At 38.2% G+C, this 15,235-nt stretch overlaps 1 protein-coding gene across 3 annotated transcripts in view; it reads right to left on the bottom strand.

Annotated features, from left to right (window-relative positions):
* The window catches only part of col21a1 (collagen, type XXI, alpha 1), a 67,119-nt gene extending 52,090 nt beyond the window's left edge, over nucleotides 1-15,029 (bottom strand). For 2 of the 3 annotated variants that reach the window (XR_014625582.1, XM_084391448.1), the window contains exons 1-9: nucleotides 14,902-14,978; nucleotides 11,263-11,393; nucleotides 10,383-10,943; nucleotides 9,043-9,208; nucleotides 8,723-8,954; nucleotides 5,930-6,103; nucleotides 3,731-3,808; nucleotides 1,607-1,690; nucleotides 900-962 (exon numbers count right to left, since the gene is read on the bottom strand). Coding sequence is in view for 2 of the 3 variants with exons in the window: in XM_084391448.1 (XP_084247574.1) it covers nucleotides 900-962; nucleotides 1,607-1,690; nucleotides 3,731-3,808; nucleotides 5,930-6,103; nucleotides 8,723-8,954; nucleotides 9,043-9,208; nucleotides 10,383-10,943; nucleotides 11,263-11,362 (1,458 nt within the window). In the remaining variant the exon portion in view is untranslated. Of the gene's footprint in view, nucleotides 1-899; nucleotides 963-1,606; nucleotides 1,691-3,730; nucleotides 3,809-5,929; nucleotides 6,104-8,722; nucleotides 8,955-9,042; nucleotides 9,209-10,382; nucleotides 10,944-11,262; nucleotides 11,394-14,901 lie in introns of all 3 variants that reach the window. The other variant, XM_084391449.1, reaches the window with a different exon arrangement.
* Between the last annotated feature and the right edge of the window lie 206 nt (nucleotides 15,030-15,235).

The raw sequence follows: 15,235 nt of genomic DNA, 5'->3' as shown, positions 1-15,235 counted from the left end.
AGGACCAAGTGAGATGTAAGGGTTATATGTTTGAAGGAAAAATCAATATAAAAGACTCACAACAGTACAACTAATATTTTAAAATGGACAGGTTAAAAATGGCGTATGAACACAGTTACCACACACATGGTACAAAGTACCCTACCCATGTGAATTGAGAACCCAGTACTGACAATACATTTTAAAGAACCAGTTTGTAATATGAACTTATCCTATTTATTCATGAAATTAAAAAAATAATCACTGTCAGGACAGATCATAAAACTATTAGAACTATTTTATATTAAAAAAATCTAATAAAAAAAGTTTTCAAGTGAATGATTTGAAAACTTAAAATGAATCAACAAAGTTACATTCATTGCATATGAATTCTATATTAATGCAACTAGTTGCAATGCTGTTTAGTAAATATAAATGACTACACTCTGCTTTGTTCCTAAGGCTACGTTCAAAATCCGATTATTTGTGTATCCGATTGGAATCTGAACTAAAATTATTCACTGTCCACATTGTGTACCAACTGTTCGGATCTGATTTGGGGGTTTGCAATACAGATGTTGTCTTGTTTACAACATGACAATGTGTAGCCGGCGCGCTGGACTACTGTGTCTTCTGATGCAAAAAAAAAAAAAAAACGTCATTAATGATCTCAGATGTATATTTACTGACACAGATTAGCTCATATTACCAGACATACTGTCTTGTATCCTCTTACATTCTGTACATTCTTACATTGATAATGAGAACACCAGAATTCGTGTAAGGTGAATTTTGTCATTGACAATTCTATCCAAACAAACTTGTGGGGATGTTAATGCATGTTGCAGTTCTGGATACTGCATTGAACACGACACGTGCTCAAGTTAATTTGAGGTTGTATTAAACTGTGTAGTACTCACAGGCTTACCATCAGCACCAGCTGGACCAGTTTGACCCGGATCTCCTATTCTGCCCTGTTCTCCCTAGAGAATGTACAAGTGATGCATTGTAAATAGTATTTACATCATTTCATTACAAAATATTGATCAAAGAACATAAAGGCTTATCTAACCATTTGTATCTTTGCCAATGATTAACAGCTTTTTTATTTTTTATTAAATACATTTTCAAGGGCACCATTAAAACCATTTAACACTTAGTTTATTATTTCAGGTGCCTTTATAAAAGACTACAATTGAAAAGTGTAAACATATTATATATAAAATTCAACCCGCCAAAGTGGCTAGTTGGAGTGATTGCGTTACACGCCACTGCTGAAATACACCCACATTTGGCTGGTTGGCGGAAGTTAATGTAAAGCCCTGCTTATATTTATTCACAAATGCTTTGCTTTATATAAGAATATGTTTTGGTCTCTTGAATGAGAAAATGATGAATGTAGTAAATCTGTCTGTAACTTCAGAATTCTGTTTAGGGCTGTTTATGGTGATCACCTGCTGAAAAGCAGCATGTGTTTTCAAGCATAGGCATGACCTTATAAACTTCAAACTTGCCTTTTGGAGACTTTTATGTGCAATGCAATGACTTCTGATGCAATGAAGAGATTATATAAGGTGTTCTGTTGTATAAAACTGCCAAAGGGGTTGAGGGATAGGCTATATCGTACCTTCATTCCTGGGGTACCTGGTGGCCCAGGTGGACAGATGCAGGGCTCTGGGGTTGGATCAATGTCACCTGGTCCATTATCACACTAAGAAAATAGAAAAACATTGTTTACTATGCTGCATTTCATAAGACATAAAGCGTCAGACTTTTCCTGTTTGTGGCATAAGCTAAACTTGCAGTATTCAGCAGTACATTCAGCAGTACGGCACAGTAGTTTGGAAATAGAAAAATGACAATAATAGAGACAGCCTACAGCACAACACTGTTGAACCTGTTTTACGACATTAGCCATTTTAAAGTCAACATGATATCAAAATTGACAAATGTTATTTTTGTGGAATATTGCCATGTTTATTTTTTTTACGCATTCATGTGCTCTTGTAATCTTTAATAAAAAAATGGCTTCCCCTTGCCCTCGCAAGGACTCGATCTCTTCTGATGGCCTGTGCACCAGCGTGAGGACGGGACAATAATCCCTGCCTTCAAGCAACCTGTCACTCACATCAATCGTATCAATTAGCAAACTTCAGTCTATTCCAAATGGTCTCACCCTACATTTATTCTTGTTGGAGAAGCCGACATATGTTACAATAGGGAAGGAAATACAGTTGCAACTTCCATTTCATGCTGACTTTAAGTGCCCATGTGATACACTAAAAGGTACAGAGATTTAGACATGGTACCATGACAATGACACAGTCCCCCTGTGGTGAAAATCCAGCTTTAAATGTTGTTTATATGTCTATGTGGTGTTTTTAATATGCTTTAAGACAAACCATGTGCAAATTCATAAGTCGACACTGTTGTGAATTTGGCCCTTTTTCTTTAATTTTTACTTTCTCTTTTTTTTTCCCATACATAAAAACAAAACAAAAAAACTTTGGATATATTTAACATCTGATATCCAACAGACACCATTGCTGAGTATTTTCTCCTTAAAACTGCAGTGAACCAAAGACAGCCTCAAAAACACATTTTGAAATCGCTGGTGTTTCTGACGTCACAAACTACCTTGTAAAAAAATCAGGTCAACATGTGGTTGTCAACGAGTGAATGGAGGCAGGGTTAATTTGTATATTCATATATACAATATATACAATACAATACAATATAACATATATACTATATAATATAATATATAAATATTTACACGTATACTAAATGAAGCAAGGGTGTAGATTTACATTCAAGCTATAAAAAAATATGTCAAGGAAAAACATTTAAATATGTCATTTTGTTGATCAAAGCTGAGTTTTAAGGGATATGATTATTGACTACAGGGGGACTTTAAAGTACGGTGGAGTACCATGCCACTGCCAAAGTACTTTATATACAAGCAGTTTAACTTTTTTCCAGCTTTTGTGAGTGAGAAGGTTCACACCAGCATCGTTCAGCCATACATTCTCAAAGCTGCTGACAGTCCTTTGGAAGATTTTTCCAGCTATGACAATACTTAGACACTCCAAAAGAACATGAGGCAAATCTTACCTCTGCAATTCAAAATGAGATAAGCAGTTACTTTTGAAAGCGAGCAAAGCCATCTTCAAAAGTACATACCTCTCCATCCTAAAAAACGAAAGGAGTGAAAATACATGAAGGGGCCAGGGCAAAAACCATAACTTTGCTAAGAGGTGCACGGCATTACATGCGCAAGCAGAAAAGGAAAATAATTTGAAATAAAGTGTTTGCCACAGTGTTTATAAATGCCCTACATCTCTAAACAGCGAGTCTGAAAGAAATAGTGCCAAGTCAGGCAAACTGAGAACAATGACAAAGCCGGTGATTGACTTTCTAATAAACATTTCTAAGCAAATGTCATGCTCTGTTTGAAGCTGAGAAGGTGCTTTTATCTTGTTAGTATAATTGAACAGATTAGATCAGATTAGTAAATTAAACACATTCCAAAACATGGTGGACTGGAATGACTGGAATTACAAAAAATAAATAAAAAATGAACAAATTCCTTTGTGTTTTACTTATCAGTTTTTAAAGACTTTTTAAAGAATGGTCTGGTAATAAGATAAAATAGTTCAAATATCAAGTCACTCCTAATCTGATGTGACATTAATAGGTGGAATTTATGTGAATAGGCCAAAACAGAAAGATCCAAGATTCTGGTACTTACAACTCCAGGTATTTCACAGGCTGTTTCCCTGTTATTCTGCTCAGGGTCACAGTAGATTCTGAGTTTTTGAATTTCAAACTGTTCAGGAAGAGGGAGAGAGTACAAAATACAGGTAGTTTTAGAAAAGTCAAGGCCTGGGGCTGTAGGGAAGGGGAAAGGTGCTCCCTGTTGCAAATAAAACACATTTGGTGTCAACATGACATGGTGTCTGCTTTTCCACAAGAACACTGCTGCGTTGCACATGTTGAAAATGTTCCATGATATGTTTATTCTTTGGCAAAAGATCACAAACACACACACACACACACACACACACACACACACACACACACACACACACACACACACACACACACACACACATTCCAATAACCTCCAATATTCCTTCAGACAATTATATAATACGCTTTGTCATCATTTTGTTTGTAGTCCAAAACAAAGTGTAGTCAAATAATCAAAATAAAGTTTAAGTTGAGACATATGACACACACACAAAATTATATTAAAGGGGCTATATGTAGAATTCAGAAACTTTTGTTATTAGCGACACCAGTGGCTGTTAAGTGAACTGCAGCCAGCATTATTATTATTATTATTATTATTGCTAATATAACGTACAAGCAACTGAATGTGATTTAAGGCCCGATATACTCACAGTGAAGTTTTGTTTTTGTTTTTTTGTTCTTCGCTTAGAAGTAAAAACAAGTTAGAAATACCTTAGCAGCGATATATGTTTAGATGAATAGGTGAATATGTGCTTCGCACTTTCCTCTCAATAACACCAGTTAAGAAAGAATCTGATCAAAATGATGTGGATATGTTTGCACCAGCTCATGTCGACAGATGAGGTAATTAAAATTACACTGCTATAATAGTTTGATTATAAAGTATATTCAAGACTATACACTATATAGATCTGGCTATGTGATACTATAGTTTGAATTAATATCTTTGTTTCCATTACAGATTTGCGCAAAACGCGATTTGCTATATTTTCGATATAGGTTTATGTATATCCCAGCCACTGCACTAGCCATTATCTATAATCAAAGGAGACGTAGGCGTGTTATCCAAGCATTAATGGCAAGGAAAGCCCCTTATACTTGGGACGGCACGTATGAGATGTTTCTTCCTCCTATCTGCTTCAAGGTCTTGATAAATTGTGGCATTTATTTGTTGTTTAGAATCCAGTATTCCTGTAATACTTTTGTCTTTTATGAGTTTAATGTCTCGTCTTCTGTCCAAACATACTGCGTCATCTTTAAAGAATGATCAACTTTTACGTACGCCAGGTGACCTGTAAATGTGGAAAAGCTGTTTCAATGGCAGTTTTGTGAAATATTCCTTTTTCGAATTGCCTGAAACCCATCTCATGCAAGCGTAAAAACGTTTTTGCAATATATGGGAGTTTTTGCGAAATTGATGTGTTTCCATTGGGTGTATTTTCAAATTTCAATTTCAATTTGCACAATCTGAAGGGTAATGGAAATGTGGCTAATGATATTACAGTAAAGAATAGCTCTTTCTGCATTATCCTGAACATTGTATAAGCATTCGTTTCATGTGTCATTGAACGGAAAAAAGGCTCTCGGGAGCGCACCTAACTTCCTTTGATTTTTAAGTACTCAGTATGTTTTGGCCAAAAAAATCAAGTCCACAAAGACCAGCTAGGAAGTCGGGGAAGGTCTCATTTTTTTAATTTTGTTACAAGCTGCTCAAGTATCGGCAATAAAAAAGCGACTAATGCATTAAAATTCTTAGATATAGCCCCTTTAATGTTAGGTTTACCTTATAACAGTGTTAGAATAAGCTAACTTCAACAATCAAAATACAAATAGAAAAACAAAACAATAAAACTCTAAATGCTCCTACTCTTGGATTCACCTGAATGGACAGACATCACCTCAACATCACATCTCCACAGCACCAGCCAGTGTATTCAGTGAGATATTCAGTAAGAAAGTATATTTAACTGGTGCTTATAGCAGGCAATAACTCACACTATTCGAGTAAGATATTAAGTGATTATTTGTCATTTAGTAATTCAATATAATGTAATACAATGTATACAAGTTTAAGCAAGTCTAACATAACCATAGAGTGCTTCACTAACAAAAATAATATAATAACAGTAACTACAGAGTGACAACATAACAGTGAAAGTCTGTAAAATGAGATCCAAGTCATTAACATACTTACAGGTACAGTTGTTTCTTTGCTGACGTACTTCCCAACCTGTGTTTTTCCGTTAATAAAAATACCATCAGGAGGCTCTAGTGCCAAGGTTTCAATTTCCAGATCATCGACGTACAGAGTGACGTCTTCCTCTGTTACTAGAAGACGCAGCTGATGCCATTTTTCATCAAATAGTTTCTGTAAAATACATAAAACATAGCAGAATGCAGATGGTGTTTTACATTCAATTTTTACATTAGTACATTTACTTTATATACAATAAATGGGATTTTATGAGGGAGATAAGAACGTCTTAGTAAACTGTTATTCAGTAGCATTGGCATCATAAAATAAAGATTTATGTAAACGTTAAATAATAAACATACTAGGGCTCTGTGTCACTTAACTTTGGGTGCTCATAATTTAAATACTAAGGAATCATTCCATAAAGTGTATTGGAGAGAATATAAAGTATACGAAAAAGATCAAGTTTATGATGTATAAAAATGGTTTCAGTATTTCTTTTCCAAATTCCACCAACTTTTTATCCATATGGGACTAGTAAGTCTGGGATCCAATTTACTTGGCTGCCTTGGGCTGTGAGTCCACAGTTAAGGGATGTTCTGTGTGAAATGTGTCTGAAATTGTAGTATCCCTGCTAAAACCAGCTTAGGCACACATTGATTTTCAGGCTGGATAAGTGCTGATATAGCTCATGGACCAAAACATCAACCAGCATGGTCTTTTTGGTGAAGCTAGTGAAGCAGAACCATTGAAACAGCACATCAGTTGAGGATCCCAAGCATCCAAAACACAAAATGTAGTATGCTGGTGATGTGCAGCATGGATTTTCTAGGTGTATGCCATGGAAATTTGGACTGATGGGGAATGAACGATTACACTTTATTTCGATGGTCCACTTTAGACATTCTACTAACTATAATTAACTTTGGAACTTCATGTCAACTAACATTCATTAAAGTATTTGTAGACTTTAACAAATGACTCTAAACTCAGGGGTGCAGAGAGGAAGTGGCATAAATTGAAATATCCTACTGACCTTGGTCTTTATCAATCCCTCCTCTCTTCCTTCTCTGCTAATATCTCTACTGCTAAAATGACTTACTATAACAACAAAATGAACAATTCGCATGCTTTTCAAAACCTCTTCCTCCTTCATCAACCCTAACAACTGACGATTTTGCCACATTCTTCATAAATAAAACAACCACCATCAGCGGCCAATTTACCAATCCACAAACTGACACACACATTTTACCAGCTAACAGACACATTCTACCCTCCTTCTCTCTGCTTTCAGAGGCAGAAGTCTCCAAACTCCTCCTTTCCAATCGCCCTACTACCTGTCCTGATCCTATTCCCACTAACCTACTTCAAGCCATTTCTTCCTAAGTTGTACCTGCACTCACGCACATCATCAACACCTCTCTTTACACTGGTACCCTTCCCACAGCATTTAAGCAGGCTCGGGTAACCCCACTGCTTAGGAAACCCACTCTAATTCCAGCACATCTGGAGAATTACAGACCGGTATCCCTTCTTCCATTTGTCGTGAAAACACTTGAATGAGTTGTTTTCAACCAGTTCTCTTCCTGTCTTACACAGAACAACCTCCTGGACAACAATCAGTCTGGTTTCAAAAGCGGACACCCAACTGAGACTGCCCTGCTCTCAGTAATTGAAGCTCTGAGACTGGCAAGAGCAGCTTCCAAATCCTCAGTTCTCATCCTGCTGGATCTGTCTGCTGGTCAGCCAGGAACCTTGGAGTTGTAACTGATGATCAATTGAACTTCACAGACCACATTGTTAGAACTGCCCGGTCCTGCAGATTTGCCTTGTACAACATTAAGAGGATTAGGCCCTTCCTATCAGAGCTACACATCTTGTTCTATCCAGACTGGACTATTGTAATGCTCTCTTGGCTGGTCTTCCAGCTTGCTCTGTCAAGCCTCTGCAACTGATCCAGAAGTGGTCTTTAACAAGCCGAAGAGAGCACACGTCACTCCTCTCCTCACAAAATTGCACTGGTTGCCAGTTGCCGCTCGCATCGAATTCAAGTCACTGACGAATGCCTACAGAACAAACACGGGCTCTGCTCCCTTTTACCTAAACTCATAACTTCAAAGTTATGTGCCATCCAGAAACTTGCACTCTGCAAGCGAACGTTGTCTTGTGGTGCCATCTCAAAGAGGCACAAAATCTCTTTCTCTGACCTTTACCTTGACTGTTCCCTGCTGGTGGAATGATCTGCCTAACTCAACCAGAGCTGCTGAGTCCATAGCCATTTTCAAGAAATGGCTGAAGATGCATCTTTTTCGGCAGCACTTGATCCAGTAATACTAACACTTTCTCTTCTATTCTATTTATAAAAATAAAAAAAGAAGGGTCATAGCACCTGCATATTGTTGTCCTACTGTTAGTTTAACTGCTTCTATTGTTCTCTTTTGTAAGTCGCTTTGGATAAAAGCGTCTGCTAAATTAATAAATGTAAAATGTAAATGTAGGCTGCAGTTGACTGTTAGGTTAGGGTTAGGTGTTAAGGTTCAGGTATGTAGAATAAGTTGACATGTCGTTACTTGTAATCAGTAGAATGTCTGTTGGGGAGCGTCAAAATAAAGTGTTAGCTGATATTAAGCAGACTGTCTACTAATACTAATACTACTAATGACAGTAGTAGAATGTCTAAAGTGGATCATCAAAATATTTTTTTTTCCGAATTAACTGATGGATTTGACTAATTAGCACACAGAGTTCATGAATTTGTTTCAGTGTTCTTTTCTCATGCTTTGTATTTACCTTTGCAGGTGATTTTGTGAAGACCACAGTTTGAGTTCCGCTTGGTGTACTGCTGGTGGTGGTGGTGAATATCACTGTTCTGTCCAGACCATTTAGAGTTACAGCCATTTGAGGCTTTTCATCCTTAGTCTGTATCCGCCATAGATCCCAGTCCTCCATAACCACAGAGCCTTTGTACTTCAGCGTGGCCACAAAAACATAGGATGGTGGAAGTCCGCCTGGAAATAACATCCTACGGACATTAAGATGAAAATGATGTTTCAAATCAAACAGAGTATTCTTGCAAGGACATAGAAGCTTGATACCATAAATACCTTTACCTAGTGCTCTCACTCAGGTCAACTCGGGATGTCACCTGGTAGGCTTTGCTGCCATAAAATGATCCTTGTGTCTTTTTGGCTTTTTTAGCCAAGTTGAGATAGAGGAGAATGTCAAATCCTTTTGCATCCCCAGAATTAAATGGAATCTTTGCTGGACATACAGTCTCTATGGTACATTAAATAGAGAAAACAAGGTAAATTGCCACACTGCAACAAATAATGCCTTAATCGGAATTAAGCTAACTAAGCAATACCCTATCATTCCTCTGCCTTGAATTTGCTTTGATATTAATATCCCAACAATGTGCACGGTGAGAAAAATGGCTGAAAAGGGTTAATTATTTATGGAATGAGGTGGTTTATTTTATTTGGCTTGAAGACTAGTCTAAAAAAATCGTAGGAATACCTTGGAGTGGGACACTGGACATTGTGCAAATATGCAGTCCGACTGAAGAATGTCCCCGCCATTGCAAATACCAGACAAAAGATGACCTATTCTATCATAAAGTGCCTTAATCATTAACTTTTCCAGTGTCCGGAAAATGAAGACTTTCTATCATGAGCTTCAGGAGTCTTAGCAAACTTTTATGGAGGCCTGATTTCCAACCTAATGGCTATATTGCACTCCAGTTTTTATTTTCGCTTTTTAACAAGTCTGTCTGGAGTTGTTGCTGAGTAATCCATTGGAAGAACAGAAAAGTGCCTTGGGAAATATGCTTCCTCCCCATTTCAAGAATTGCGGTTGATCAAGTGGCATTGATCACTTCTTTTCCACCACTGTTACACTTAATATTGTGCTACTTCTGCTTTACTGCAAATCCAAGTCACACCTTGCAGTAATGAAATAATTTTGGTTGGAGGGAACTATACAAACTTGACATTTGCATCTGCCAAAATTGGATTAACTATGTATACGCATCTCAGAATTACTGGCCTTTTGCAGAACTTTCAAACAATCAGACTGGCTTGTTTGTAAGCTTGCTAGAAATTGATGTCACAATCTCTGAAACGTGCTCAGCAATGCATGACCTAATTTCACACTTTTAGACAATTTATAGCCACCTTGGTGAACTCATAACACCTGGATGTTGTAGGACATAAATCAAACTGTAATTCGTGCATTGAGGCGAGAGGCACCAAATTATGCATGCAGCTCAAACATGGAGATGCCATAAACCTGTCTCCACGGGTACATGACATGCTAAAGCAACAAAGTCGTGCTCCCCTGCTGAAGCTCGTGGCCATAAAACTGTATAATTTCAATGTGACACCTGTGAAAAATATTAGACAAATGAGTGAGATATGAAAGCCTAGAGACATAGAGGAACATGGAGGCTTACCTTCGCACAGCTTCTGCCTAATAACTTCACGGATCTTTGCGATAGCTTTATAGTCTTCCACAGAAAAAACATAGGCTGAGGATGGTTTGTTGGCAATGGCCCTGAGCTCTGCCTCCTCGGTCTCAGACCCGACGCCAATTGCGAAGAGAATTATCCCCTTTTTCCTTGCAGCTTCTGCAGCTGCCAGCACTTCATCTTGTGACTTCCCATCCGTCAGAACCACAGCAATTTTTGCAATGCCATTCGGACCTCGCTCGGACAGGGCAAAGAGTTTGTCGTTGGCAAACTTGATAGCCTTCCCTGTGTTTGTGTTTCCACCCATGTATTCTATGGACTCCATGGCCTTGATGAGGTTATTGCTTGAGAAATGTTTTCCCAGGGGTATATGTAAGAAGGGGTCGTCGCTATATTGCACCACCCCAACCTGGGTGAACTTCTGACCGATGTCGAAGCTCATGGTAATATTCATCAGCCACCGTTTGACAATCTCAAAGTTTATGTCATCCACACTCCATGATCCATCGAGTATGAATACTAAATCACTTGGTGCTGTCCTACAACCTGAAATTGAGGAACGAATACAAGATTTTGCATAGCGTGAGTTGACCATTGGACCAAGGCACATTTTGGACACTTGACTCCAAAGTTCTATCTTTATTGTTTCTATGTTTGTGGTAATGGTTATGTTATTAAATTATTGACAATCTGCCACGTGTTCCCAATTGGATGACCAAATTGCTCTAAAGAAGTTGCAGAAATTGTTGCATTTGCTCTGCATTAAGACAGCCACAATGAACACTGCATCATTAGGTCATGTTATTATCTGAGTCAATAGTCTTCATGCAACATTCACTAATGAAGATGAAAGAAGCACGCTTACTTAATCTCATGTCCTCATCTTGTGCTGTGCAAAACAAGTGAAGGAGCATGAAGTAAAGACACCAAAACACAAAATGCATGGATCTCATTTTGCAACCCATGTTCCTGAAGTACCAAGCTCCAGTTTAGCACCTGAAGAGAAATGAAGATAAGACATGCATTTCTTAGATGTCCTCACATGAATGCCATTGGATTTGCAGATGTTTAGTTTTATAGTTTTGTTAAATGAATAACATGCTTTTTGTAATCAATGTAAACATCTCAACCAAAACAATTGAGAAGATGCAGTTTTGTTGCATTTGTTGCGCACAGGATATAATGCGGTTAATTCGGTACATGCTAACAAAGATGGTTGTGCATTTCTAGGCCTGGCTATGAAAACCATAGAATGGAAATTATGGTAGTGTGTAACCTGTTTGTGCATACTTCTTTATCATTTGAGCATCAAAATTCAAGTAATGACATCACTAAGGCCTAAATGTCCTTTTCAGAAAGCAAAAATCAAGCTTATGGTGAGACACTTAAAAATGGATTTTGGAGCAAATGTGACGTTTGTGGAGCTTGTATGTGAAGCTTTCAATTTTATAAAAGTAAGTTCATTCATCTGTTAAAACGTATTACTTGAGTTGTAAGGTTCTTGTCCTTTTAATGTTTGTTTTATGGTTTTGGACGTTGTGTTGTCATGGCAACAAAGTTGTAAAAATGCATAGAACTTTACACAGAAAAGTAACTGATTATTCTCACTACAAACATGTCAAAGTGCATATTGTTTACATTTTGCGGCTATGCTTTTGCAGCAGTAAGCATTTTTATGTTTGCCCCATTCACTTTTCAAAATTGACTTTTGCAATAATCAACATTATGCCACAAGTGCTGTCGATTGAGCTTAACTTGTATTGAACACTGAATAGTCCAGTTGGGTGAATTTATTATTAGTGTTATTATTTTAGCCTAACAATCTCACCAAGTAGAATCATGTCATGTTTTGATACAGTTCTTCATCTAACTCTGGCTGCTGGAAACTGTGTGCTGTTTCCAGCAAGAGAAAGAACTGCAGACATTATAAAAAACACCGTAATAAATGAAGACCAGATACGCTCCCTTTGGAAGGGGTGGGGGTGTTTTTTGGCCTACTGATTGCTGCGGTCAAACAAAGATTCCCAATGCAAGTTACCATCCTCACCAGCTGAGAGATCATGAGCATGACTGGAACACGAGTGAAACTTTTATACATCCTTCAACCTTGACTAGTTATGTGACTGGGGTTTTCCAGTCTTTGACCGGGAGGTGTATCATAAGACAGCCATGGTAGAATCAGTCTTAGCAGAGCTACGGATTGTTGGCTAATCATCTGATGCATGAGGCACACAAAATGGGAAGCACTTTAGGAGTTCTGAAAGTCGTCATCTGATTGGTTGAATAGTGTGTTGTGTTCCTTAATGGTCCGCCTAGAAACAAAGCTGTTGTGACGACAAATGCCCTCATGGAAGAAGAGCACCATAGTTTTTATTCCTGACAATGAGCTCTAATCAGGATCAACTAAACGCTGGATTTTCAGAAGTATGTGAAGTTTGTGACTCCATTGTTGCAGGAAACTTGCACAACGTTCTTGAATTAATTATTTATTATTCATGCACTCTGGTCTGTTATCCTATAGGGACATTCATACCCCTAAACATGATGCGGAAACAAAATTAACTGTGATTGGTTGCTTCACATGTCAGTCAGACGTCTTCCTGGGCAGTCCTTGGCCAATGAAAGCTGCGATGGAGTCCAGACCTTCAGTCTGAAGGTCTAACTACGAGAGACTATGTTAGAACTAGCCCTCACTCCAGTGCTTTGCAGAGTCCAGCACAAGGGGAGGTATGTGGAATGCTCCATTATTTTCACGAGCATGTCTGCATGCTAAGCACCCAAGCCCACGCCTCCCCACACACTATTCCTTGGAACTGGTTCTCTTTCTGCCAGAGAAATTATTGCTCTGGACAATGACCAAGCTCAAGTTCATGTGACAAAGCCAAAAAAAAAAAAGACTGTGCAGAATGAATTTGATTTGACTATTTGGTAATGCACCATTACTCTCACGGAATTAATGACTACAAGTCTTGCACAAAAACTGGAAAGACGCATGTCTGCCAGTCTCAACCTCTAACCATATGGCTTTTCTCTGCACCATGACCTACTCATTGACCTTGGAAGTTATTGGGGACCTTCAGACAGTTTATGGTTCCCCAGGTCAAGATGAAGGAGACTTTGGAACGGTAATGTAGCTGGAATGCAACGTGTTTAAACATTCTCTGCTACCAAAAGGAATTTCCCCCTTAAATTTAGCCGAATGGATCCTCCGCATGTATCTTCCAAAACATGACATTTAAATCTCAGTGGAATTTTAGCACGAGTAATTCATTGTGTTTGTAGTGATACTTGTTTAAGATTTATTACACGTTGATGAGTTTTGTCCAACTGGATGTGGGAGGCAGGAAACTCTTGTTGAACAGCTGATTCCTCCCTGTCCACCAGATGAGGCGTTAACTTCTCCGTATTTTAGGCTAAGTGGGAAAGCTGCCAAATATGTATGCTTTATTTAGTCGGTTTCCCAGGAAAGACATGTTTCATGTAGCTCTAATTTGGCTCCACATCTGTAGTTACTCTTGATTTATTGTGTATGGCTTGTCTTGGATCAGTTATCTTCATGTTTTCTAACTGGCAGCTATTGTCTTAGTAAAACCTTTCTGCCTGTTTTCCATTGCACAGCTATAAATGTGCTATTGTAATCCAGTGGTTTTCAATACCAAAATCAACAACTGCTGTAAGGCATGTTCAATTAGTTTGCCAACATGAGGGGAAAATAAATGGGGGGCCAAGTTCCTTAGGCTCCAATGGAATATCCAAAACATTATATCAGAGAGACCGCTGAAACGATTTCACATAATCAAGACCGTAAAGGCAACAGTCTACCGAGGACAGAGCTGTTACGAGGGAGTTTCCACCAAGTTACGTACGTGATCAAAATACATGTCCTATGGTTTGTTAGAGAATCTCCCTTTTGAGCCCTTTCCAGCTCTTCTGTGCAGCCTTTTTTAATCATAGCTGTTACCCAAACAAGGAAACACAACTCTTATGAGTTAAAGAAGGCTATATTGTTTCTTAACTTTCTTAACATAACTTGTCTAGACATTTACCCGTGAACCGGCTGCCGGACAAAGCCCTGTTAAATAATTCCATTCATTCTTCACTTGTGACAGTGGCACAAGTCAGGAACTGATAACCATTTCTTATAAATTTACTATGCATGATCAAAGGTTTGCAAAGCTGTCAGAAAGGACAAAGCATGTGAAATTCTATGCAGCTTTTTTTTTTTTTGTATGTTTTCAAAAGGAAACACATCAACTCAACCCTCCATAGACAATAATGCACACCACCATAAAAAAAGAAAAAAAAAGGTTTTCAAGAAGCCCTGGATGAATTTCAAACAAGCATTTTTAATGACCTAACCTGTTGGGGTAGCCTTCAGATAATGAGATGTGAAACAGTATCTTCTACATGCTGGTTGCAGCCAGAGGAAAAAATTGCAAATACCACAACAATAAAGAGAATCAATGCATCATAACAGTTAAAGAAAGAAAAGACAAAGATTTACCAGAATTTGATGTGCACGGAGCTGGAGTCTTATTGAATAAAATCCCCCTTACTCACTCTGTCTGGTGTCCCATGGTCAGGGTTGTGCAAAGCACAGGGTTGGAGGAGGTGGGTTTGAGGAGGCTGCAGAGTTGCAGATGTGAGCCTGCCCTCTCCATTCACCTTCCAACTCTCTCTCTCTCTCTCTCTCTCTCTCTCTCTCTTGGTTACAGAGGTTGAAATAAGACGCAGATAAGGAGAACTTCACTAAATAGAAGAGAGGAGTCAGCCCCCTTTTTTTGTGGAAGCAAAAGGAAAATTATAGTAATTCCAATATTCTTCCAAGGTTTGGATTG

Source organism: Rutilus rutilus (genome assembly GCF_951802725.1).
Source record: "Rutilus rutilus genome assembly, chromosome: 20".
NCBI lineage: Eukaryota > Metazoa > Chordata > Actinopteri > Cypriniformes > Leuciscidae > Rutilus > Rutilus rutilus.
Note: the sequence above shows the minus strand (reverse complement) of the source record. Positions and strands in the feature narration are given on the sequence as shown.